The sequence below is a fragment of the Betta splendens genome, chromosome 4, assembly GCF_900634795.4.
Source record: "Betta splendens chromosome 4, fBetSpl5.4, whole genome shotgun sequence".
Classification (NCBI taxonomy): Eukaryota; Metazoa; Chordata; class Actinopteri; order Anabantiformes; family Osphronemidae; genus Betta; species Betta splendens.
In genome coordinates, this window is record NC_040884.2 from 6,445,873 (window position 1) to 6,473,372 (window position 27,500).

The 27,500-nt window shown below is 47.0% G+C and overlaps 1 protein-coding gene and 1 long non-coding RNA gene across 7 annotated transcripts in view; both read right to left on the reverse strand.

The window, feature by feature from the left end:
* Positions 1-26,710, reverse strand: part of tle2b (TLE family member 2, transcriptional corepressor b) — a 53,192-nt gene extending 26,482 nt beyond the window's left edge. For 2 of the 6 annotated variants that reach the window (XM_029148391.3, XM_029148389.3), the window contains exons 1-4: positions 25,875-26,706; positions 16,980-17,077; positions 16,550-16,613; positions 5,148-5,192 (exon numbers count right to left, since the gene is read on the reverse strand). In XM_029148391.3, the coding sequence (XP_029004224.1) occupies positions 5,148-5,192; positions 16,550-16,613; positions 16,980-17,077; positions 25,875-25,898 (231 nt within the window). In that variant the 5' untranslated portion in view covers positions 25,899-26,706. Of the gene's footprint in view, positions 1-3,866; positions 3,960-5,147; positions 5,193-16,549; positions 16,614-16,979; positions 17,078-17,419; positions 17,564-25,874 lie in introns of those variants that run through there. The other 4 variants (XM_055507730.1, XM_055507732.1, XM_055507731.1 and 1 more) reach the window with 4 other exon arrangements.
* A 111-nt stretch (positions 26,711-26,821) lies between these two features.
* LOC121202175 (uncharacterized) overlaps positions 26,822-27,500 on the reverse strand; it is a 2,695-nt gene continuing 2,016 nt past the window's right edge. Inside the window, exon 3 of the long non-coding RNA XR_005897577.2 lies at positions 26,822-27,317. This is a non-coding gene — a long non-coding RNA (uncharacterized LOC121202175). The remainder of the gene's footprint in view (positions 27,318-27,500) is intronic.

The window sequence follows — 27,500 nt, forward strand, 5'->3', positions numbered from 1 at the left end:
TGTAGCTGTCTTTGAGAATATGTGCTCCACTTAAGAAGTGGAACGTGTTCCATCCAGGAAGTGAATACTGGGCTCCTCTTGCTGTCCTGCGTATCTGTATTGCCGTGCTCTTGAGTCAGAAACCGTAGTGGTTAATTCTCTCCTCCTCGTGTCCGTGTTGTTTTATGAACACACGGCTTCTAACCACCGGGAAAGTTCACGTCTCCTAGAACGAACTGCAGCTATTAGTAAAATTCGAGTGTGACCCAGCTTTCAGCAGCACATCCCCCCCTCCAGGTCCCTGCTGTCTAATCTCTAATTAAGCGTACTTGCTGCCAGTGGCCTTGTTGCCTAGCATCCTGCTGTATGAGGCTACTAAGAGAAAAACAAATATACAGCGGGCCCAGGTTCCGTAGCAGACGAGCAGCATCAGGAACTCTCCCTGCTTCGCTAAATTGGTGTCATAGCTCAGCGCGTCACCGCGCGTAAAAGGCCCATGTTGATCGAAGGATTTTAACCTTCCAGTGCTCCGTACTTCATCAGCCAACCGCGCAGAGGCGGCCTGCGACTTGATTCCCTGGGTCTATTGATTTCCAAATAAATCAGGGAGACATTTATGTCCAGTGATCGTCAACATATGTGAATAATCATTATGAGCTGACAGCAAAGAAAGGATTCCCCTGCTCCCAGTGATATGGTTGTATAATGACTTCTACCACTGGTGTGATGCAACATGTTGCCCATGCTTTGCTGCTTCCTCATCAGGTGCATTTTGCATATGTGACCATTAAAAGAAGACACTTCCCCAGTTATTATCAAACCTTTCATTAAAAACAGTTCTTTGGTTTTTTATAAGATTTATGGTTCTGAACTGCCTGTTGATTACGGGTAAATGTGTTTAGTTCTGCGGTCGTCCTTTCACTCACGCTGAGCATCCGTCAGCGCTGTGCTTTGCTGAATGACACTTTGAAGTCACAGTCAAGCATATCTCATTCACTTCCTGCCTCCCACATTTTCATATTTTCCCAAGCTGCACTGTGGCCACAAGCGTTGGGGCTTCTGCTGACCTTCGCTGGACAAAAATACAACAAGGCTCCTATTCTTCTTCGCCTCCCACCACCATCCTGTTTTCCTGTTGCTAAAATCAGCTGAACGTACGAAAAGCACGCCTCGATCCTTTCACCGGGACCCTCGGAACGCTGAGCTGCCCTCCGCCAGCCGCTGCGGATTTGTAGTGTATGTATGAACCAACAAGTCAGTGAATATACATGCTGTGCCTCTGCACATAACAGGAGATATAGGCAATAACTACCCAGGCCCCAGATGTGCTATATCAATGAATATAGAACAACCACAGAGAGCAGTGGCAAAGGCCTCACAGCCTCCCGACTCCTCCTGGGGACAGAGCCAGTGTATGTATATGATGTGATAATGGAAGAGGACCTGGCGCAGCGGTGTGCGCGTGCATATGCATGCGCCCTAATGTATTCCTACAGCTTCGAGGAGGAGCAGATGATGTTATCTTTGCCGTGGCTTCATATAGCTCAGATACAATCATCTCCAAAAAGAGACAGATCCGTTGGAGAAGAGAAGAAGGGGGGAGTAATTGAAAGGAAATGAAGGAGATCGAGATCACGAGGAAGAGGAGAGAGAGAGAGAGAGAGAGAGAGAGAGAGAGAGAGAGGTGGAGAGAGAGAGTGTGTTAAAGGGGAGAAGGGAAAAAAGAGGCTGGATGGAAGCGTACGGAGGCACGAGGAGACTGTTACAGCTCAATTAATGCCGGGACATGCGATGGCCCCGCCGCTGATAATGACAGCATTGGAGAAGGAGACAGAGAGGGGAGCGAGGCAGTAGCAGTGATCTCGACAGGATGTTAGGAGGAAGCTGGAGGGGGGAGAAAGAGGAGGAGGAAAGGAAATAAGAGCAGATACTGTTAAATCTATTCATGATTCATTATTTCTCACTGCGGCTCAAAGCCTCCCTTCCTCCCTTGATGTCTCCTCTCTCTCTCTCTCTCTCTCTCTCTCTCTCTCCTCTCTCTCTCCTCGCTCTCTCTCTCTCTCTCTCTCTCTCTCTCTCTCTCTCTCTCTCTCTCTCTCTCTCTCTCTCTCTCTCTCTCTCTCTCTCTCTCCTTCCTCCCTTCGCTGCTTTCTCCCCTTCACTCCCATTTCCATCTCCGCCCCCCTCGTCTGTTCTCTGAGGTCTTTATCTGTCTCTTCTACGGCTCCATCCTTCCTGTTTACCCTCCTCTGCCATGCATTCAATTAATCTCTATCCCCCTCTTTTCCTCCCATCCATGCGCTCTCACTTTTTTCCAACATTAGCTCTCCCGCTCGTAACTACCTCCCTTTTTCATCGCGCTCGTTTCTTTTTCTCGACGTCGCATATCTTTAGAGCCTTCATTTTTTAAATGATCCTCTCTTTTTTTTTTACTTCTCCATCTCGTCTCCTTGTAACGTCATTTTTTCTACAACTTCTCTTTTGTGCTTTATCTTCCTCCCTGTTTTTCCTACACCACCTTTTTACCACTTTCTCGTACAGATAACCTTTCGTATCCAGGTGCTTTAATTCGCTCCCTGGTCACATTCATCCTTTTTATTCTATTTCTGTCAATTTCCGCTTGTCTGTTTCCTTTTCTATTTGTGATACTCCAGGTTCTCTGCCTCACAGGCTTCTTTTTTGTCGGGTCTCCCTTTTAACCAACCTTCTTGTTTATCTTCTTCTGGCATATGCTCTTTTTCTCCCTGTTGCTCAAACATATAGTTTTTCCCCCTCTTCACTCTTTGCAGCTTTCTGATACCAGGCTTCTCTCTCTACTTTTTACTCTCTAATTTACTCTGTGACCTGCACCAGATCCTCTCCTCCTCCCTCTCCTTGCTCTCTTCCTATTTTCCACACTCTCCCCCCCTTGGCCTGCCTCTGTCATCTTCCCAACCTCCCCCCCTCGTCTCCCACCCCCCCTCGTCCTCCCAGCTCTCAGAGGTGCAGCCAGCGCCCCGGTCCATTTCTTCTTTTTGGCGACAAGAGCTGACAGTCCAGTTCTTTCTGCCTCTGCTGCCAGCCATCGCTCTCACTCTCTCTCTATCTCTTCACATGCAGCGGTATGAAATGAACACTAGCTCGTAAAAGTGTAACTTTAAAGGCGCTTTTCTAATATTCTGCTCTCGTCTTTCTCTCGTCTCTTTCATGTCGTCTAGACATCTCTGTCCCCTGATTACTGCTCTGTCAACAGTTGTGGCTGCTTTGCAGTTTATCAGTCTGTCTCATGTACCAGTTAGTGTTTTTGGGCTTTTTACCCAGTCTCGTTCCAACGTAGAGCCTCTTTTTGCATACAGAATATTGTTCTCTTCTAAATTTACAATTTCTGCATCTGATATTGGTGCATTGCAAGGTTTCATAGAAATACTGAAGCAGCAGCATATATAATTAATAAATTAGAGAGTTCAAAGTTTTTCCTGTGAATATTTGATCAACACTGAACCTGGCTCTTCTAAACCTAGAGACCTGACATGAACCATTGAGCCAAACGAGCGATGAGGTATTCTGGATACGTAAAAGTTAAACCTCAACCATTAAAGGAGTCTGGACTAAATATGTAAACAACCACAGTTTGATGTGTCGGCTAACGATGATGTTGAGGTTTTAAGAGATCAAGTCAATCAGCTGCTTTCTAAATGTCTGGGTGGCAGCGCGTTCCGAATGAAATGCGCCGACGCAGGCAGCGAGCTGTGGTGACAGACAACGGCGGAGACGTCACCTTAGAGGTAGATGCCGCTCGGCTGGATAACGATTCTGTCTGCGCGCGTGAAGGCCCGTCAGCACATCCCAACAAATCTCACGCCTGCTATCTGCCTTTCCTCTGTCTAGACATTTATCTGATTTTGTACCTGTCTCACTGTCTCCAGTCGCGCTGTCTCCCTCTCCTGTGACCCAGACAGCTGAAAGTGTGGGGACTGACAAGCAGTCGCCGTCTCCTGGCAGCGCGCTGTTCATCAGAGCACGTCATCAGCTCAGCATCTCAGCGAGAATGAATGAGAATCATACAAAATTTACACTGACTTTACATTGATTAGATTGATTGATTAGTCTACATCTATTGCCAGTTAAACCTCAGTCTTGTACAGTTTAAGACAATATTTTCCCTATCGCTCTCATCAGTTATGACGCCTCCTTTTAACTGGAGTTGTTTGATAATAAGCACAGGAGCGACTGCCCAACATTTAGTCGGCAGCGATATCATAAATGTGCTTTTCATGCTGCAGTAATTGCATTTGTATTCCATTAAATGCACGTGGAGGCAGACTGCAGCGCTGTGCAGTGACCCACTCTAGGAGCAACATGCTGAAACCACTCGCTGCTTATTTACCAATAGTCTGGCAAATACAAAAAAGCACTTGTTACAATAACAGTAATTGTTGCTTCTTCCAGGTTGGACTGCATTTACGACACACACGCCTCAGACGTCATCATTCTCTGCAGAGGTCCCCATGCATCGATCATTCAGCAGGCCAAAGTCATGGTTCCAACCCAAACTGGCTCTTCTAGTTCACTTTGATACGTGCATCTACAGTAGTCCATGTGTGCATGTAACACACACGGATGTTTCCTCCTCCTTAAATGTCCTGTGTTCCACGCGCTGCTCTAACGAAGCCAAATGAATGTATTAATTTCACACCCTAACACAGTGTGTGACAAGTGTAGTTTGGCTCAAACCACTTCACTAAAGCTCCCGCTTCTTCAGTGTCCATGGGAGAGTCTCCCAGAAAAACACCTCCGGTACCTGATTGGTACCGACCCGTCAAAGCTCAGGCGTCCTGTACAGGTGCTGGGGTGAAACAGACCTGCCTCACGCGAACCAAACACACCACCAGGTCAGACTATGAATTATAGGCCAGCACAAAGTCATCCACTGACAAATGACGCGCTCTCACACACACACACACACACACACACACACACACACACACACACACACACACACACACACACACACACACACACACACACACACACACACACACACACACACACACACACACACACACACACCTCCTCCTGTAAGTCATTACGCCTGACAAACAGACAAACACATGCTGTCCATCCACACCGGCCCCACAGTGCACAGGAAACACACAGAAACACCAGCTACACAGAGAGGTGGTCCTTACCTGTTTGTGCATCTCAATGTTGAGCCCGTAGGACATCTCATAGTACTGTGGAGACAAACACAAATGACAGAGCTTCGTTAGCGCTTCACACGCATCACTCCCAGTGAACATCTGTTGCTCCGTGTAGCTGCATATGCTGCAGTTTCTCACAGTGGCTTCAGCAAAAGAAAGAAACAGATCGAGAAGAAGGGAAAGACAGAGAGCGTGTGTGTGTGTGTGTGTGTGTGTGTGTGTGTGTGTGTGTGTGTGTGTGTGTCTTAATGAGGTATTTATTTCTCATTGTGAGTTATGTGTGATCACTGCCTCAGCATGTTTGCGCTTGTGAAAGGGGGGTTTTACAGTCTGACAGTCGGATCCTGCAGCAGGGTTGCGTATGAGCATAACTTTGTGTGCTAGTGCTCACATATATGTGTGACGCTATAAAAATAGCGTGTGTCGGAGTAATGACCCCAATCGTGCATGTTTTCTAGGAAACCTGGACTGGAAATAATGAAACTGAATCACTGAGTAAATAATGGTTAGTAGCTTTAGGCCAATCAGTGGGCTCAAGTGTTTTGTGTGCGTATTTGTACCTACACGTATCTGACACCAGCTCCATACATACAGAACTGTGTGTGTGTGTGTGTGTGTGTGTGTGTGTGTGTGTGTGTGTGTGTGTGTGTGTGTGCTGAGCTGAGCTGTCCGCCCGTGTGTGTACATCAGTAATATTCTGTAATGGTGTGGGTGGCGAGTGGAGCACAGACAGCGAGGATCCGTCATGGTGACAAAAGCAGCCTCTGCTGCCGGATGAGCAACACTCTGACTGATGAAAGCGAGACACGACTCTCTCTCTCTCTCTCTCTCTCTCTCTCTCTGTATTCTCTTGCTCATCTCGCTCGCTTCCTTCTCCATTTATTCTACACCTCATTCAGTTCCTCCCTCTCACTCCTATGTCTATCTTTCCAAGGTTGTAAGTCCATCTTTTCTCTCTGCCCTTCTTGTCCCTTCAGTTACCTTTAGACCTTTCCTTTCTGTCAAATGTTTTGCCCCCCCCCCTCTCCCTCTCTCTCTCTGTTTCAGCCTTTCTTTATATTCTGGTTTCATTTCACTCACCTGCTATTTTTGCCCATCCACACACAAACCTTCAGCATCCATCTAAATTCAAATTCACTTTATCGGCATGGGGACAATTATCAAATGGCACGTTTTACACTATGACACAGACATTACTACACTACTGCAGTACACAGAGAATATACTGGTATTGTGATTTGAAATATTTAAAATACATTTAGCATCTGGGTAAAGCTTGTGGCAGGTTGGTTTCAGTCTTTTGTCCTAGTTTCTGCTGCTTCAATGCCATTTTTTATTATCTATCAAAAATATATATATTAAATATGAAAGAACTATTGAACTATTTGATCTTTCAGTTAGAAAACAAGAAACAAATAGTCTGACCAAAGCTAGGCCAACTATGACCTCGTTTCATTCTGTTCCTTCGTTCTTTACATGTGCACCTAAAGGGGCCAGCGAGTGTGATCCAACCTATTTCTGTCTTTTCCGTCTGTCAGCTCCTTTCATTCAGCTTTGTTGATCCGTCCCTCACAGCTGTGGCCTCATGTTACCTTGGATAAATACAATGAGTTTCATACCCAATTAGTGCTTTGAACCAGTGTCAGTCAATGACTGCCTTCTCTCTCTCGCTCACTCGCTCCATCCTCTGACTCGGTCGTTCCTCTGTTTCCACCCTCTTGTCCTGTTTCTCCTCTGTCACCTTCTTCCTCTGCTTCTTCTCCCTCACTCTCTGCTGTCAACACATTTCCTCCCTTTCTCACCAATTATGCATTTTCAATTTTACCTCCTTTACCTCTCTCCTCTTCCCATCTCCTCCCCTTCATGTTCATCTGTCTTATTTCTACCCATCATCTTTTTATGTTCTGTCTGTTTGGTGCTTTCTCTCTCTCTCTCCCTCTGTTTTCTACATGGCTGCATGGTTTGTATATTTGTTCTCTTTCACCCTTGTCGAGTGCTGCATCTATATTTTCTCTCTTGTTTTTCACCCTGTCGAACTCCCCTCTGCCGCGTGTCTAAATTCTTTTTTGTCTACAGTATTTCTCTAATGGACACACGCACGCAGAAGAATCTGGGAATGTCTTTCTTCCTCATAAATGCAGAAAATGTACGCAGGGACGTGCACACCTGAAACATACTTGAGCTGGCTCTTCTGTTTCCATGTGTGCCCTCTCTACATGAAAGACATGTTACATCTCGCTTTGTTCTCCCTCTCTTCTCTCCGTCTCTCATCAGCCTCTCTCTTCACCTCTCCATCATCTCAACCCCTCCTCGGCCCTCCCCGTCTTTTTAACTCAATTCCTGACTGTCTCTCCTTATTAATTCTCCCTACATCACAGCCTCTCCACCTCTGTTTCTTTTCTTCACTCGCTCCTCTTTCCTTCCCACCTTTCTAACGCCCTCCTTTCATTTAGTTTCTCACCGGCCACTATACTAATAGCTGTGTGCTACAACCTCAGACCCTGTATCGGCGTCAGCAAGGGCTCTATGCTCTGCACTCGAATGAAGGAGCTGACTGTATATAACCACCATGACATTATGGACAGGAATGTAATAAAGGTATGATGGGAGCTCAGCTCTGTAAAGCCGGAGGGAGAGCAAGCAGGTTGGAGTTAGCAACAATAAAAAGTAAAAAGGAGCCTTGATGCTATAGTGCATTTTGGAGAGTCAGTGGGCAGAATGGAAATGTGTTCATTGGTGATTTAAGAAAATGACTAAATAACATGAAAAGCTACAAACAGCATCCCGTGTTTTACATAGGAAGTGTATTTAAGCGAGGACCCGTTCAGTGTATTTTCCTCCTGCACACCACCACTATAAGTGAAATGAAACTCTAATTCAAGGGTCTGACTGAGCAATTACTATGGAGATTGTCTACAGCACAAGTCGGGCCTCTGTGAGTGAGTGTGAGTGTCCAGGTACCATTACTGCACTTCCATTATGACTTGTGCCTTATGAACTTCACTTTGATCAGAACAGCTTCAATGACTCAGATTCAGGATTAGAAATCATGCCCACATGCTGCAGCTGCTTACGTTTTATACAATATACTGTACAAATAAAACCCATCCTCTAGTGCAATTTTCTACTTTATGTGCAAACATTCCCCCTTACTGTCCTGCCACTGGAGACCTACGACGCTACTGCTGATAACAGTATTAGACTGTAAACGTTTATTGGTCCCTGCAGGACAATTTCCTCTATGCTGACATTCATGGCATAAAGTAAGATACAGAACAGTGTCACCTTCAGGGCAGCTAAAACAATTAAGTAGGTTTTTTTCCCCTTTCGCCACAAAGGACAGAACCTGAGTCATGCAGCCTGACGAGCACAAGACACTGATTGAGTGAAAGAGGGAAATACACAATATAATCACTGACAGGAAGCTCAAAGATGAGCGAATAATCTGGCTCTGAGCTGTAAACTAGTAAACTGCAACATTTACAGGTTCAGAATCTGCTCATTTAACTGTAATCAATTCAATCCCACCACTTGTAGTTTTTCCCTTTGAAAGGTGGTGAAAGGAGCGACCGAGAGACTGAAATATAGCAACAGTTGTCCTGTGGGTGTAGACTAGACAGCAGTGAAACGACTATTGTACTATTTTTTGCAGCCTGCACAACACTCCAGTGACAAAGCTCTGTGGAAGCCTGGCCCGGCCTGGAGAGTAGTAACAACTGTGATTTGTGTTCTGTGAATATGTAAGAGTAGTATGTCAACAGTCCCCACACACGCTCAATGCTTAATACTACATTGTACCTGTTAATGATAGTAAGAGTACTACTGCTGCCCTACATGTGAGAGAACACAAGAAAAACTATGTGTTAGCACTGAGTCACAGGCTGATGTTGCTTCGAAAATGAAATTTAAGTGTTGGCTAAAAAGGAATTCATATAGATTTGAGGAAAAGAAAGACCAACCTATAGTGTCTGTTGCTACTTCCTGTTTGGTTTACGCTGTATTCATACAAGCGTCAGCACACAGTGTCTAATCCCCATCGCTTGTAGATTACAGGAAATCCATGTGACATTTGGCGTGTGCGTTTAATGAAAGCCTGGACATTGTTGTCGTTCTCTGCAGCAAGTTGAATGTCATCATCTATCCGCTGCGCAACACAAAACAACAAGTGTAATTAGTCGCAAAGCTCCAGCTACTGTAAAACCTTCATTTAAAATGATTCATTATTTATTCATTAAATATTCTGTGTGGTGTTAATCCATATTTGAAGTACTTAAATTGTCCTAAACTTAAAGTTTTGTTTAAATTAGACCGTATTCGCTGCTATAAGCATCACTACATGTTTGTGGCCCCTGATGACAGTTACGTCACATAAACAAGCTTGCAGTGAGATTCTCCTGTATCTGATCCCGCTCTCGTGCTGCTCTCTCCTGAACATGGCTCATATCTCGTCTATCGTCAGCTAATAACACACGCGCCGCCGTCAACAGCGGAGCAGGGCGCACGGAGCGTCTCTCCCCCGTTGTGTTTGTTTCCACCTTCCCTCCCGTGTTCCTCTCCTCCTTCCCACTCTGCCATTCTTCAGGGAGTGTTTGCTCTTTCGTTCACCCCTCCCCTCCCCTCCCCTCCCCTCCTCCCACCGCCCTCGTGGTGCTGGGAGAGCGTCGGGCGATGGTGCCAGACTCCCTCTCTCCGTCTCTATCGCTCCTATGCATCCTGCAAAGAACGCTGGCAGAGTTTGAAATGAGCTTTAGGAAGTGGGTCTAATCCAAGGTGATTTATCTAAATGGGACATTCATGTGTGTGTGTAACTCTGCGTTCATGCATGTGTGTCTTCTCACGTTTGTGTTTATATGCGTGACCCAATTTACTGTACTTGCGTGTGCACGCAGCCTGTGTTTACACCTGCGTGTTTCATTTGTGTTACGCTGTGGATGGATGTAAAACCCCTCAGCAGTGTGTGTTGGCTTGTCTCTGTCGACTGCCCCCCCCCCACACACACACACGTTACAACATTTATTAGCGTGCTGTGCTAACCCACATCAGCGGTTAGTGGAGCTGGCTCTGACTCCTCCATTGTGTCCTGTCAGTGGGTGACGACTAAATCAGTCACGGCAGACATTGGGTTGCAGCCGGTTTCATCACGGGCGGAGGAAGAACAACTGGATGGCAGCGCTAATGTACTGAGGGGCTTTAGCACACACACAGCGAAGGGGTCCCCGTCTCGCTTCATGAATATTCCTGCCTTGTTTGTTCCTCCTGCTCCAGACAGTTCAGACAGGTTTAAGACTCTTAAAACAGACTCAATCCTTCCCTACATCTGGCCCCGCTTAAATCTCTTGGCCAACTCCCACCATCAGAGCAGCGCTTAGCTTAGCGAGGAGCAATCCCTGCTCACACTCTGCCCTCTTACAGAACATTCATTTCACTCTCATCCATTTCTCCTTCCTCTGCCTTTTCTCTTCATCTCCTCTGCCCTTTCCTTACTTACTGAAAATGCCCCCTTTTATTCTTTTCTGTTTCCCCCTTTCATTTCTTCTCTTTATTGTCAGTGTCCTTGTTGGGTTTTTTATTTGTACTTTTCCTGGCTCTGTGCCATTACCCCTATGCCCTCACTCTTTTTCATATTCCTCTTTCATCCTTGTCTGTTTTGCTCACACTCGTTCCTCCTCTCTATCTCGTGTGTTCCTTGTCTCTCTTCACTTCTCTTATTACCTCTCTCTCTCTCTCTCTCCATTTTTTACTTTACCCTTCCCTCTTCCTACCCCCTCCCCTCTCTGTGTCTTCCCTCTTGCTCAAGCAGTAGGTGACTGTAATGTTGCTGAAGAGAACACACTGTGTCAGCCTGAATCAGACAGATGAGCTGGGAGTGGAGTAAGAGGCTGAGAGCAGCGCATTAATCCACACGCACACGCACACGCACACGCACACACACACACACACACACACACACACACACACACACACACACACACACACACACACACACACACACACACACACTTATATCTGCCTGAGGGGATCTACTGAATGGACGATGAACAGCAATACATGTACACACACACACACACACACACACACACACACACACACACACACACACACACACACACACACACACACACACAGGCCGTTATATATTACTTCTACATACATTATAAATCAATATTCTAACACTTCTGACTAAATCAGTATAGTACACTATTGATTTTGTTAGGACATTATTATAATGATAAGCTACTGTATCTAACTTATTTTGGTCTTTATCAAGACAATGATGGAAGTAAATAATAATAAAAAGCAGAAAGTCTGAAATCACATTAGCTTAGATAAGTTTACACACTATTAGGCTGCTTTGTCCAGACCACACCTCCCATGCACAGTAATTAACATGCACTTTCTTTTCCACTGGACCACTGGTCACATTATTCATTCATATACAGTTCAAACCAACGTAAAGTAGACGTTTCTTTCTAATGAAGGTGACTCTAACCCATCTGGCCTAATCTTAACTGTGTTTTAGACTGATGATCAGACGGTGTGCACTGCATGTGCTGCCTCGCTTGTTAGCCTGGTTCCAGAGGTCTGAATCATGGCTCATATCAATGATTTATTCAGTGATTTAAATAAAAATGAAATGGAAATTCATTCCTATTACTAAGCTGTGAACACTGACTCCTGGCTTTTTTTTTACTTTGGAATAGGCGCTGGTTTACATTAATGCTAAGGCAAATTTCTCCATTAGTGTCAAATTCAAAATATGTTTGTTCTGTTGTTTGTCATATTTATCAATTAACAAACTTTACATTTTTAAGTCATGATAAATTAAGTATTTTATTTAGTTTCCAGTTAAGGCGTTTTTCTTTCAATTCAAAGTTACACTCCTGCCGCCTCAGACCAACTCATAACACATTCAATTTAATATCATATGTTTCATCTCTCTATTATTTGTACCACAAAATTTGATGCAGCAGTACTTTGTCTCCAGCCAGCAGCAAGGCCATTCATTATCAGCAGACCCCTGCAGCTCTGCTGCCCTAACTCAAACACACAGACCATAGAGAGGCCACAGAATGTGACGCCTGACTGAACTGTCATCCTCTAACAGACATGTGTTTTTTATGCTCTATATTAAAAGGGGATGGGTAATACCCCTGTATTGGCTCTGTCTCGTGTTTCACAGAGGGGACGACAGAGAAGATTGGGAACAAGACCAAGAAAAAAGACATTTCTGATTATATTTAATACTAAAAGAAGATAAATGGAGGAAAACAGGCTGGAGACCAGGTTTTTCCCATTTTAGGCCAAATTGTCTTGAGTAGTGTGAAAAGTGACGACATAGAAAGCTCAGTCCAAAGGTCTGTTTGGATTAAAACTCAGACTTTATGTGTTTCACATGGAAAGGCATCTTTTTCAGAGTCTTTCTATCCTATCTGTGCTCGTGAGAGTCAGTCTTGGGGCAGAGGGGGTGAACCCAGCTCTCCAGGTACAGCCGGGACGAAGCGCATCTACGGCCTCTGATTAGCCGGGGCTACGGTGCGAGCTTATATAAAAATACACAGTGGAATTCCAGGACAGCAGTGAAATCTGAGAGTCATGAATAATAAATACAATGCTGGGAGAAACGCACAATGCCCACACACACACACACACACACACACACACACACGCGCACACAGTGTGAGTCCCAGTGTGTGTGTGTTTGCATTTACCACTAAAGTTGCACACTGCCAGTGTCTCCCTTCACATACAAAGCATGGAGCCAGTGCAGCGGGGCAGCCAACATTAAACATAGAATCCGTCCAGAAGCTGGAGACAGAGTCACTGCCAAGCAGACAAAGACACTACAGTACACCCAAACCTGGCTCTGTCCTGTTACTGCAGCAACACTTCACAGACAGAAGCTATTTGAGAGGGTTATGGCATCCTCTGCTCAGCCGTGAAATATGTAAAACAAACCTGTTGCCAGCTATAGAATTAAAGCAGTAAACGTGAGGAGAAGTAACTAGTTTTTCTACTCTGAGAAGTTTCATGCCATAAGGGGATTTTTAGCACCTTCTGTTAAAGCGGGGCGGCTGGAGGATTGCTCGATGTCAGCGAGTGTTAAGACTGATAGAACTGATATAGAGTAATTGGCCTTTGAGGAAAATCCACACCAAAGGCAGTTTAGACAAGAAGACGCAACGTTGGTTGCACATATAATTTGTGGAAAAAATGCCTAAGAATGACAGATGATCAAAGACCAATGATCAAAGAGCGATGGTAACTCAGAGAACTCAGAATATTTACACAAATTAACAGCAGAATCAAATTTAATATGTCCGCCTGCATTTAATATATTAGTAATATCCTAAACAAGGCAGGGTGATGTGTGATACTGTACTGTAAATGATCTCTGCCACTGTCTTCCAAACCCAAAAAATCAAATAAATAAAGCTGCAGGTTCAGCAAGTGGAATGGCTTGGGACAAGGAATAGCTGTGGTTTAGGGTAAAGCAGCCCAACAATGACAGCCACAGTTAAAAAACAATGCTGAGTTTTGTGGGAGAAAAGGAAGCAAACTGTTGCTTTTGTGTGAAAACACAGCATTGTTCCGATCCCCAGAACAAGCCAGACTTTCTGCCTCTAAGACTCAGTGGCGCTGATCAAACTACCTCCCCCTGTAGCGAGAGGCAGCGAGCGGCTGGAGGTCACTGCCGGGAGCGTCACCGGACAGGAAAATACTGAGACCAGAACCAGTCAGCCCAGTCCAGGTCGCGGATGGATCCCTGTAAACACATGCGGGTAGTTTCCAGCCCCTCGGCCCCAGTATTTAAAGAGCTTAAATGTGATGAATAGTAGAGGCAGGAGCAGTGCAGCGTGGTGAGCAGAGCCGCAGCCTGTGGAAACAGGCCTCAGTGTGGATGACAGGCCTAACAAGCTAAATATAGCCTTCTGGGTTATCTCCTCTGTGGGCGCAGAGTCCGTTGTTGCTTCACATTATTTACGTGTCTGTGCGTGCGCCCTCCCTCCCTCCCTCTCTCTCTCTCTCTCTCCCTTTCATTTCACGCCCCCCCACACAAACGCATCACTATCTCCCTCTCTTGCAGTATGTGTTGCATACTCTTTTCATCTCTCTATTTCATCCCTTCGCAGCATCTTTTTTTTTTTTTTTTGCCATCTCTCCTTCTAAACTTTGCTCTCATTTCCTTTTCAGCATTTCTCTGGCGCTCTGTATCTCTCTCCTGCCCTTATCACTCTCTCCCTCTCCTCTTTTATTCTCTTTATCTCTGCCTCCCTTTGTATCCCTCCCTCCCTCCCTCCCTCCCTCCCTGTTTTTTTCTGTCTGACACTCTGAGCCTTTTTTCTCTCAAGCTATCTTTCCCTTTGAGCCTCTCCTTCTCTGCCCTCCCTCTCATTTTGCTTCCCTCCATCCCCGCCTCTCATTTCTGAGCCGTGCGCGTGGAGCGGAGTAGCGCTGTGTTAAGCGTCCTCTACGACGCAGCCAGCCACATTTCACGTGATCTGGCCTGGAGTGATAACCGTCTGCCACGCTAACCTATAAGGGGCTCTCATTTGCATATGCGGCCCCTGGCGTCCTGCCACAGGGACCTGGTGAAGCCTCGCGCTGATCGCGGACGCACAGCAGAGAACACATCTCCCCCTTCGTAGTTTACCAGCGGTCACAAAGGCTGTGACATTTAATATGCACAAAGTTCAATAAAATGTCAACTATGGCCTGTGTCTGTGTGTCTGTGCTGGAACACCGTCGCACTATTGTACAAGACTGGGCGGTGACGATTTACAGTGGAGAAGGTGGATGTTTGTCTGGGTTTTACTGGTTCCGCAGAGTAATTCTGTGAAAACCGCAGCTAAAACAGTCACTGACTGAGATTAGGGAAGTGGGTGTTTGAGTCTGTGCTTTTCAGAGGTTTTGCTTTGCGTGCGCGCTGCACAGTACTATATTTATGTGCACATGGATCATCTCGGGTTTTTTTTCCTTCCCCTTACTGTGAGAACAGAGTTTCAGGAGAGTCAGGATCTTTTTATGAAACGGGGTCAGTTTGACGAGTGCTGCTGTGTTGTTCAGAGGACCAGCTGAGGGTTTATGTTTGGGTAGTTTAGGCTCCTCAACAAAACCTCAACAAGTTTTGGGCTGTGCAATTGTCTGGCTTCAAATAAATCATGCGGCACAATAAAAAAGTTGGGTTGTGTTTACCAGAAATGGTAACAAGTTGAGTCCCTACTGAAAAGTTTGTAACTTTTATATAAAATATCTGAATATGTGTCTTTATTTGTTACAATCATCAAAAGACGTGATGAAGGAAACAACAGCGTTGGCTCCTATAAGTCAGACCAGAACATGTGACCATCTGTGGAAGACAAATCCCAGACTTATTTAGTGCTCGATACATTACTAGTTATTACGTCAGTTGTATTCAAGATTACTTATTGTCTGATGAAAAGAAGGTTGTCATTACAAATCAGTGTGTAGATGATGCTGCATGTCCCACTTGTTTGTGTGTGTTTCTACCCGCTCATCTGTTTGTCAGTGTGCTTCCATCTCCATTTGTCTGTCTGCCTGCTTGCTTCTCTCTCTCTCTCTCTCTTTTTGTGTCTATCCATCTGTGCGTCTATCTAGCTTACGGCCCTGATCCTGCCTGCTCTCCCAGGTTTATGAAATGCGAGCAGCTTAGCAGATGGTGCATATCGTATTCTGGTCGGCTCTGTGTGGGTTTTGTACCACAGATGAAGGCTTACGATACATGTGAGCCTTTAGTCGCAGCAGACACACCGGCACATGGGGATCTCAGGCTGTTAGTCCACGAGAGGAAACGCAAAGAGAAGAGGGGGAGACAAAGCAGCAGAATGACAAGGATAAATGGTCCGAAGGAGGAGGACTAGGCGAGATATGGAAAGGTAGAGATCCAAAAGAGTCAGGGGGGAACAGGAAATGATACGCCATCAGTGGTTTTAGAAGGTTTGCACATCTACATTGTTCAACCGTAACAAATATTTCTGATTATGTAGCACTGCAAAATTACATGTCTCTAAAGAAAACCAACAGATATTAGAGATACTGATAATAACCTCAAAAGTGCTCAAGCTACTAGAGGCTGTAATTAAATATAATTTAAAAGTGCTCCTTTTGTTCATTTAAAAGAATTACAGAGGGCAGACAGGGAGTGTGACATCCTGAAAGGAGGACATAAAACTCAGAGACGAACGCGGCTGTTACGCCTGAATGGCATAAACACTAAACAGCGTCAATCCAGCTAATCAAAGCCACAGATACGACACTGCTGATTGTAATTCCCACACAAGAAGCCACCAGACTCTCTGCGGAGATTCAGAGCGACCCAGTCACTCCAACAAATCACCGTACAGCTCTGGTACCGGTCTGATTAGACTCACCATTATGTAGTGCCGCTGCATCTCAGTCTTCTCGCTGCCGAGCTTCTCACACTCCAGCTTCAGGCTGCGCAAGGACAGAAAAAGGGCACCGATTTTATGGTATATTTGTATCTACTGAAATGAATTTTGATTTGCACAGGACTTCTCAAAGGTCAGGCACAGTTTAAAACTTCGAGAGGAGCAACAATATACAGTATTTGCAGTCTTATCGTTGGGTTAACTATTACAGATTCATCACATACCCACAGATATTCTGAAACCGGTGAGTTCTGGCAGAGCTAGAAGGGTTTGGGTTAGTTTCTCTATCTCAGGTAGATCTAGCTTAGCTCCATTGTAACAAAGTGTGATGGAAAAGGAAAGTCAGAGAATTTCTCATATGTCTAATTCTCCGTACATAAACCACATGTGCGACATAAAGTGATGTGTGTACCTGTGATACTGAGCCTGGAGGAACTGGAATTCCTCCTTGATACGATCCAGAGTCTCCAGGACTGTGAACTTGAAAGACTGGCCAGGCTGCAAAGGGACCTGCACGAAACCCAGAGAGAGGAAGGAGAATGAGAAACCCACGCTGAACTTTGCATGTGTGTGTCTGTGTACATAACAACAACTGGACTGGATGAGCTGCCTCCACTGGACTGTGTGAATGTGGTTTGCACCTGTGTGCACTATACATGTTAGTGTGTGTGTGTGTGTGTGTGTGTGTGTGTGTGTGTGTGTGTGTGTGTGTGTGTGTGTGTGTGTGTGTGTGTGTGTGTGTGTGTGTGTGTGTGTGTGTGTCTAAGAGAGAGAGGAAGAAAAAAGCCAAGATGAAAGCGAGAGGGAAGGTCACTTTCCCTTCCCACACATCATAAAGCCTTGTCCTCTCACTCTGTTCTCCTCCTTCTCTAATGACTCTGCCTCCTTCTCTCCGCTGCCCTCATCCTTTCTTTCCCTCCGCTGCCTCTCCGTCTCTTCCACATTAGCATCCTCTCCACTCTGCCAGGTTGCTAATGTATTCCGGCCTACAAAGAGCTGAGAAGGGAGGAAACGTCAAATGAATAACTCATAGGGAATCACTGCGCTGTCTCTCACCTGCTAAAAGCTAAAGAAGGCCCAGCAAAACAAGCACCTCCCAGGGGGCTACCTCCAGCATCCCCGGCCCTCCACGTCAGGCTATAGCGTGTTCCATAATCCTCAGAGGGCTTGGGAAACAGGGGCGCAGTGGATTGATTGTGCTGGTGTTGTTGGTTTGATGGTTTACATGAGTTTAGCATGTTCTTCTCACTGTGTCCCTGCATTTGCATTGGCTAATATCTATTCAGCGTGGGGAGGGTCAGGTCTGCATAGGAACTCATTCCTTTGCATTCTGGAAATACTGGCTGTTGTGTGAATGGGGGTCGTGGGGCCTGCAGTGGTGGGTGAGTGACTCTTCCTTCCTGTCACCCATATATTTCCAGTAAATGATACAAAGGGATGCAGGAAGCAGAGAAAAGACGTTTGCAAAGGCCAGTTATTAAATAACCTTCATTAGTTTTAATGAAACTGCAGAGCTTCAATGATGTCCCTCCTGGTGAAACATATTTTAGCAGGCACCCACCACTTCAACCATCCACCCATTTGTTTATATGTTCATCCATCCAAGTGAGTAACACCGTGCAAATGGGCGGCTATCGGCCCGCAGCTATGGCTAAGAGATTGGCGCTTTCAGTGGCAGGGCTTCATTAGTCTAGACAAGCACAATTCAATTAGATTTCAATTAGTCCAATGGTGGAGGTCAGAGACGCGGTGGGTTCCCCAGTAATTAATCCGCGGAGCCGAGCTGAGCTGAGCTAAACTGAGCTGAGCTGAGACAGGCATAGTGGGGACATCTAGATGGCTGGATTGGCACAACACACAAACCCTCGGGGTGTGTGTGTGTGTGTGTGTGTGTGTGTGTGTGTGTGTGTGTGTGTGTGTGTGTGTGTGTGTGTGTGTGTGTGTGTGTGTCAGAGGAAGGGGTGTAGGAGAGGATTGGATAGATGGGGGGTATCTGCCAACAGATCCCTGCTGACCTTGATTCACACCACACACACACACACAGTGGGGGAGGGAAAGAGGGGGATGAGAGGGATAGATAGCGATCTGGCACATATACAGAGTCGCACAAACACACACACACACACACACACACAATGAGAAGCACACAAATACTCACTACTGCACATGCGGGTTCACACTGAACACATGAGGCCACAGTGGAGGGGGGGGGATCGACCAAAAAGGTGGAAGAGAGATTGATACTCATCTGACAGAATGAGGAATGGATGGACTGAAGGATGGAGGGAGTGATAGACTAGCCTGACATTCTTACAGAGGAATGAAGGAAGGAACAGAGAGACAGGTGATGAAAGAGCAGTGTGGCTGCTGACTGAGAGAGATACCAGCCATTCATCCACCTGACACTACAGGGATGAGGGAAGAGGGAGGGAGAGAGAGAGAGAGAGAGAGAGAGAGAGAGAGAGAGAGAGAGAGAGAGAGAGAGAGAGACGCTGTCTTTGCTGTAGTCAACACAGCCTGGCCACTCTACCACGCACTGTCCATCAGTCGGTGGTAATACCGCTAACACCATCTGCTACCGTGAACATATGAACACACATGCGCACACACACACACACACGCTAATACCAATGCCTGCACACAGAGTAAGTCATATAACAAAGCCCGTAGTCACAGATCAGGATTATACCAGAGATGAGCGAGTGACAACCGCCGGTGTCAACACGGCGTCGTCTGTCGCCTGATGATGGGAGAGATTTGAATTTCTTTCATCTGCTGGACAAAAACTCCAAAATGTCTTCCCTTTGATTTGCCAGTTGCACCTTTCTGAATGAGTTTCATGGACCCCGGAGCAAGAAAACTTCTTATGAGCAAAAAAGGAAATGAAAAATAGAAGGAGAGTTATACAGGACCTCGGGCGATTGGAGAAATATTCCCTGTCTGTGCTGAGCTCTTCCTGACAGGATGAAAAGAGTAGCATGAGGCCAGTATCAAATTAGTTTATACTTATTACTAGTAATAGTAGACTCAAGGACACTTCAGCAGGTGAGAGGAAAATGTGCTGGCTATACGTATACAGCACAGGAAGCCAGCTAACAGGATCTGTCTGTGATGTTTACAGAGATGGAGGCATCGGCAAGTCGTGCCGTATGTGCACCAGAACAAACATTGGTTGTGTGCGTGTGTGTTTGGTCTCCCCTGTATTGTGACAGATGGCAGCCCAGACTGTTGGGGGTCCAATAGCACATCACCAATGGCCAAAAAAACAGCCTACTGCCTCCTGCGCTCTCGTGTGTGTGTGTGTGTGTGTGTGTGTGTGTGTGTGTGTGTGTGTGTGTGTGTGTGTGTGTGTGTGTGAGAGAGAGAGAGAGAGAGAGAGAGAGAGAGAGAGAGAGAGAGAGAGAGAGAGAGAAACCCAAAACCGATCCAGTTAATCTAGGAGGTGGTGGGTGAAGAGGAGGGGGAGGGGAGAGGAGGCAGAGAAGGGTCACTTGGGCACAAGCAGGCACAGATATAGACTCACCATGTGGGACAACAGTCAATCACAATTTAGACGAGCTGGCACGCGCAAGAGCAGAATTAGGAAGGATTATTTATGGGGGGTGGGATGGAGTGGGTGGAGGGCTCCAATGGCTGTAGCCGTCACCTGTCGTGGAGAGGTTCCACTCCACTCCACTTCCTGGCTCGCCGTCACCGCGTGCTCCACATTAACGGAGCGGCGTGAACGCGGTGGCAGCGCGCGAGTCCCAGCACATCCGCGCGCGTGCGCTACAAAGCAACGCAACGGGATCCACTCAGAGCCCAGCGCTGCTGCGGCTGAACAGGAAGCAATGGGTTCTCAGCAGGAGATTCTAATACACGGCTGCTCATAGACGCTTTACACCAGTTCACCAACTACACAAAAAGTACTAAAGCTCAGGTTTAATATCAGATGAGCCGGTTGTGCCCGTCGCCCGGTCCGTGTCCCTGCCTGTCTGACTCTCCGTCACGTGGGAGCCTTCGGTTCAAGCAGCTGCATGTTTTTTCCACCACTGGCGGCAGCTGCACGAGACGCAGCAACTGCGAAACAGACACAGGTCTGGGAGTGATTGGGAAATAAATGGTCGTGTCTGTTTATCTTCGCCTATCTGTTTAGCCCTTGGCACACGCACTTAGCAACAGATGAGTGTTTACATGGTGCACCCAGGCATACCTATGCATGGATGCATTCATTGGAAGCCACAAACAACACATTTCCCCTTTCTTGTGCCTGTTCCTTCATTGCTCTGGTGTCATTCCCCCCCTTTTTTTCCTCTCCTTTCCTTCTTTGCATTTCTTGCTTCTTTGTTCTTGCTTTTTTTTTCCTGTGTCCCAGACAAGCAGAGACACATTCAGATAGCACATGAAATAATAATTGGCTGGTGAAATATTCAGGGGAAAAAAGGCACATGAGCAGATGAAAAATACCAAGCGCAGCAGAGTTGTGTCGGTGCCCCGTGTCTACATGTGAGCAGCGCTGCACATGAGAAGCAGCTGGTTGGTGTGGTGTGTGTGAGGAGGGAACGCGGGAGTGCTGTTTGCATGAAGCCACATATCCCCCCTCTTCTCTCCATCGGTCCTGCTTCCTGGATGACTCACAGGTCCTGACAACTCAACTGAGCTGCCTTGCAACAAAGCAGGTTCCTTCAGCGTCTGTGCCTGCAAGCTAGTGAGTCGTCCGATGGGACAGTGGGTTAATAAGGCAGCACAGTTAGCCAGGCAGCCAGTAAACCCGAACCCAGGCCCGCAGATCATCAGAGGCTCCTGGGTTCATGCTGCCGCCCGCCAGCCAGTCAAGACAGGGGTGCATTACAAATCAGCAAATGATTGGCAGCAGAAGGAGTCTCTGGACTCCATCCAAGCGCCGCTGTGATAATGTCCTTTAATGACAAAGAGAAGAAAACTAGAACAAAGGATTTGAGGATGAGCGACGGCCTGTTTTTTTTAATCAGAGAGCTGCTGATGTTCCAGCAGAAGTTGCTGCTCGCTTGGACGACTTTTCTGCCTCCGCCTCGGGTCGCCTCACCGCCAGCTGTGCTCTCGGTATTTGACTTCGTGCCATTTCGCGGGGTCGCCTTTGAAATGTAGGATCAAATTAAATGTAAACAAGGAGAGGACAAAAGCGAAAGGAGGGGAGAATGTCATGTGTGGGAGGTGGCGGCCATCCGCCGCGCTGTTTACCATACATGGCTTTCATTACAGCCGCAAATGTTGGGGGAAAAACAAACTGCCTGACGCAGCTGGATGCCAAGAAAGACAGGTCCAGTCTGTGCAACAACAAATAGGACACAGTTGCGTGTCCAGAAGTGTCACGCACGCACGCACACACGCGCAGCTTCAAGCTTCAAGCTGACGTCTGACTGCAGCTACAGAATGAAGTCACAAATTCCATCCCATACGCACTAAAACGCAGATCAAATGGCCCTGCCCTCATTAATGAAGCATATGTGATTCCTGCGGCCGCATACTTGGCACCCGTTCCTTTGCTTGGCCGTAAAAATAAAGTGTTACCCCGCTCAAGGCCAGAGGAGAAGCAGCCGGCCACATTCACATTCACAGATGATTAGACTTTTTTTTTTTTCTTTAAGGATTTTCCAACGGTTTCTCAAATTGAACCGCACACTAATGCTCCTGCTTCCTCTGCTCTCCTCTGGGGACAATGTTCTCAGAAGCGTCTGAGCAGATCTATGCTCAGATTTGCATAGTGTATGTTTGTAAACCCAGAACAACGTTGAACACCTTCACCAGGCGACGGCGGACGACGCCGGTCCGACTTTCTGTCTGACACTCGTGAAACACACTTTGTTTCGTCATTGCGTTGCTCACTGAGAAAATTCTGTCTGATCTCAATCCCGTAGGCTGAGCCACAACAAGTTGTGGAAAAGTTTGTAGTATGCCCACGCACGCACACGCACACGCACACACACACGCACACGCACACACACACACACACACACACACACACACACACACACACACACACACACACACACACACACACACACACACACACACACACACACAGGCAGGGAGACAGATTCAAGCAGACACAGCAAAACCTTTCCAGATTCGTCTCCAGGTAAATGTCTGGAGAATACAAAAGACAGTTTTAAAAAAAAAGCACGCTTCCTGTATTTTCCCTTTTTTACACGAACGAGTGCATCTACCGTCAAACGCACAGTAAATCCTCCCAGTCTGTGTCGGATACTGGGGTGTGGCAGCCAGTCGAGGGCCCGGACACGCACAGCAACAGTTGCTGTAGAACCAGGCCATTATTTATTGTTGTTGTTGGCGCGCGCACACACACACACATGCATGCACACACACACACACACACACACGAACACACACGCACGCACGCACACACACACACATGCATGCACAGGCATGCACACGCACACACACACACACACACACACACACACACACACACACACACACACACACACACACACACACACACACACACACACACACACACACACAGGCATGCAGCCACACATGCACACACACACACACACACACACACCTCTTTCCCGTTCCTCTCCCAGATCCAAACACACTTCAACAGCTGCACACACGCAGGCACGAGCGCCTCGGCGGGAACGCGAGGGCCGACGCTCCGAGACGCGACGCACGTACGCTCACACGCAAAGACACTTAACACATGAGAGCTAATGCGTGCGAAAAGCAGCGACGCATCCGAAACGCGTGCGTCCACGCACGAAGCACAAGAGGCACAAGGACACAAAGAAACACGTCACGCAGGCGCTCGCACACCTACTTTCACACGGTTCTGATAATGCAGTGGAACCAATTACACGGCACTTTTAACCCTTTGCTACCAGAGAGCGAGGAGAAGAAAATGTGAGTTACTTTGATCTAAGGAAAATACAAAATGCATCCTGGACAGCAACAGGATCAGCACCAGTTGGCCTGTGGACCATTAGATGACAACAGCAAGGATATGTCAACACTATGGAGCAAACAGCGTCAAGCCTGTTTACTGGGGTGGAGTGATGTAACAGGTACTCACGTACATGTACAGCAGCAGAAACATGTGGGAGCCGACTAACTGCACAGACAGCCTGCACTCGCCTCCTGTTGTTGACGTTTGCTATCAAAGTCATTCCGATTCCGTTGGGGCGATTTGAGAATGAACTTGAAGAACTTCGCTGCTGATTAACGTGACTAACATATCGAGCGTTTTCATCAAAGGTATGTTTATGACCGTGCGCTGCTGCGGTAGCAAAGGGAGGCTGCAGTGGGAGCTGATTCCACACTGGAGATTTGAAAGTTTGCTGCTTTATAACAACTTTTGGCCCAGGCCTGTCCATGTGGAAGACGTCAATGTGACAAATACTCCTGTTTAGAATTGCCTAAAAAAATTTGCGTTAAATATTTGGGAAAGGAGCGATTAATTCATATTCCTGATGTGCTTGAATAAATATACAGTACTCATGGAAACAGAGGACAAACTGCATCAGCAGTAGCAACAAATGCTAACAGTGCATGTGCATGCTGTACACACACACACACACACACACACACACACACACACTGTTCTTTGCACCCTCACACCTCTCCACAGATCACATTTCATAGCAACACCAGAAATAAAGTTCCACTGGCAGAGGAGGGCGGCAGATGAAGAAGGAGACAGGAAAACGGGAGATTTGGAGGGAAGGAGATAGAGGCTATCGATCGGTTGGAGTTGGCCCAATCTGGGACTTAACTTTATCACAAACGTAGAGCATCGCAGCAGGAAGCGCTCTGATACGCCTTTAGAAGGAGAGAACAGAGGAATGTTCGCACTCCATTCCTCCTTTGCATCTCTCATTCATTTCCATTTCTCTTCACACCCCCGGCCGTGCCTTTTTAAAGAACTCGTTCTCTCTCTCTCTCTTCTTTTTTGGTTCTTGCATCTTTCACTTTCTCCTTTTGTTTTTCCCTCCTCTCTTGCTCCTTTCAGCGTCTCTCTCTCTCTCTCTCTCTCTCCCTCTCTCGCCCCTTCCTCTCTCCTCCAGCGGCTGGCTTATTAGCATTCTCTCTGTATATATAATTGATTCCTCATGCCTTCCTCTTGTGAAAATGTCATTCATAATTCCGTGTGATAGCTAGCTGGCTGGTTTACTGGCTAGTTAGAGGACTGGCTGACTGATTGGGTGGCTGCTTGGCTGACTGGCTGACTGTGGAGCAAAGTGGCCACTGACCCATTTGTAGCAGATTCAAAGTGACTGACAACCAAATCTGATTATAGCAACCGGACCGAGCCCCTGTGAAACGAATGGCCTAAGCCAGTCTGAGCTTAAGCTGTCATTCATCCTTCTGTGCTTTTTAGTCTCATATTTAACATTTATTTTACCCAGGCTGGCAAATTAATGAAAAACTCTCTCCTCTGATGAAGAGTGAAACTGAAGAAGGTAAAGAAGTTTAAGGAGGTATTAAAGGCGAGGTGCTTGTGCCCTCTTGACCTTTCTTAGTGGTAATGGAAATGAATTAAGTGGAATTTAACTATCAATTACAGCCCGTGTGCAAGTGTTTGCTTAGCAACAGAAACGAGCGAATGGACAGCTGACGGCCGGGCAGACTTTCACACGTACTGTACAGGACTCAGGCAGAGAAATCCATAAGACACATACGTACGCGCACAGAAATGCACACACTCCCGCCGAGAAGTGCAGATTCAGTTATGTGCCACCTACACAGCCAACCACCAACAGGGGCTCAGAGGCACCTGGCTGCAGCTGACGGGGAGGGTGTGTGTGTGTGTGTGTGTGTGTGTGTGTACTGCTGTGACAGAGCACCAAAGTATTTCCTTAACATTATGAGGACATTTTGTGGTTGTGGGGACATTTTGGACAATCCCAGCTTCTAAAGGCAGTTTGTGCGATACAGTTAAACTTAGGTCCAGGTTGGGTTTCAGGCGATGCATTCTGCCCATGTGTGTGTGTGTGTGTGTACATGCAAACATATACTGTAACAGGGGGCATCTGTCGCCCAAACCAGCCCTTTGCCCTCACGTCTCAATCGTGTAACACTACAGACCTGTTACTTTGACAAGGCAGACGCAGACATGAGGAAACATCAGGAGCCAAGAAGCAGGGACACATAAGCAGAGTTCACGAGGAAGTAAAAAGAGGACAGAAACAAGATCAGGCAACAGGAGACAGGACGCAGAAGGACAGAGGGAACCGAATGCTGAGGTTGGACAGGGGACAGACAGACACACACACACACAGACAGACAGACACACACACAGACAGACAGACAGTCAGGAGGTTCTTACCGGATGCCTGCCCTGAGGGTACATGATCCCAGGAGAGGAGAGGCTGCCAGTCTGTTTGATGGCCAGGTTAGTCCCCTGGCCCTCCACTCCTCTGCCCTCCACCGGCACTCAGACCCACACTCTCACACTCAGCGAACCCGCTCTCTGCTCTTCAGCCGGACTCAACGCGGCGGTCGTTAGTCTTCCAGGCTCTCGGCCGCCGTGGCGTTCACTCTTTTTGTCCGTCTAGGGCGAATTCCTGTTGACACACAACTGAAAAGTGCTCAGTCCGTCATGTCGTTTGCCCAACGGTGACAGGAGAAAGCCTCACTTTACCTCCTTCCTCCTCCTTCCCCCCGGTGAAACTAAAGTCTCGCCTCTGCTCCTGTCCCCGCTTCGCTTTAATGTCTCCGTCTCTTTTCAGTCAAGGTCCACACAGTGACAGGACACGGAGAATTTCATCCGGGCTGGCTGCGCTCTTCCTCGCCGCCGCCTCCTCCTCCTCCTCCTGCCCCTTCACCTGGTCGTCCAATGGCGAAACATACAAACGTAAACACGCGCTCAGCTCCGTCCAAACAGTCTTCTTCTCTGCTTTTTCCTCTTCGTCAGCCTCCCTCTGACACACTGAAGCCTCTGCCTTGACTGCTGCCGCAGAAAAGAATATGGAGAAGAAGAAGAAAAAGAAGACGGAGGAGGAGGGAGGGGAGAGGGACGAGAGAGAGAGAGAGAGAGAGCTTTGTTTTTAATCTAAACGTGGAAAAAAAACGCAAGAGGAAAGCAGGAAAGAACAGCAGGTCAGTGGAGGATCCAGCGGGCTTTTCAGCAGCAAGCCCTAGACTGTAATATATTGTGCCTGTTGGCTTCAACACAAACAGGACAGGCTGCTAAAGCTCCTCTTAAGGTGGAACTGAGAGGAGGGGAGCAGTCACACAGAGCGGGAGAGAGGCAGAGGGAGGAGAGAGAGAGATGTATCCCTTTTCAGTTGTGGTCAGACAGACAAAGCAATCAGTCATGCACAAAGACTCAGGCTCGAACTGATATGAATTGAGATTCACACACGGCAGCGCTCCGACGCTCACGCGCCAATTCATAACAGCTATAATGGACACGCTTATTATGCAGCACAAGCGCACCCTCACTGGCGCATACACACAAGACAGTTATTTAGAGTGATAGGTTTATTACTCAGTTTACACCTTGCATTAAAATGCGTCTTGGATGATTGGGTGGCGATCCAATCATGGTTAATCACACATAAATCCAGAGGTAAACATACGCAGGTCGCAGCCAAGGATGCTACGGATCTGGTCTCAGACCTGCTCTGGAAGCGGCCTGAGAGGCGCCGCGTGCGGATCCTCTTCACTGCACAGGACGCCCGACGCCGCCTCGCTCATCACCACCCGACTCTGCGCTCGCTGTTGAAGCCCACGCTGGGTCCTTAAGGTTCATGTCCAGTGGACGACACTGAGAAAAACAAACACTAATGCTGCAGTTGTTGAGAGTGTAACAGTTCATCTAGTGCGTTAATCAGGTCATGTCTACTGTGAGCGCAGTTTTACTATCATAAACCAGTCCTTAGTCTGGCTATTATTGGGTAGGTGGCACCGAATGCTGCTTATTTCCAGGTTACATTGACGATAAATGGTA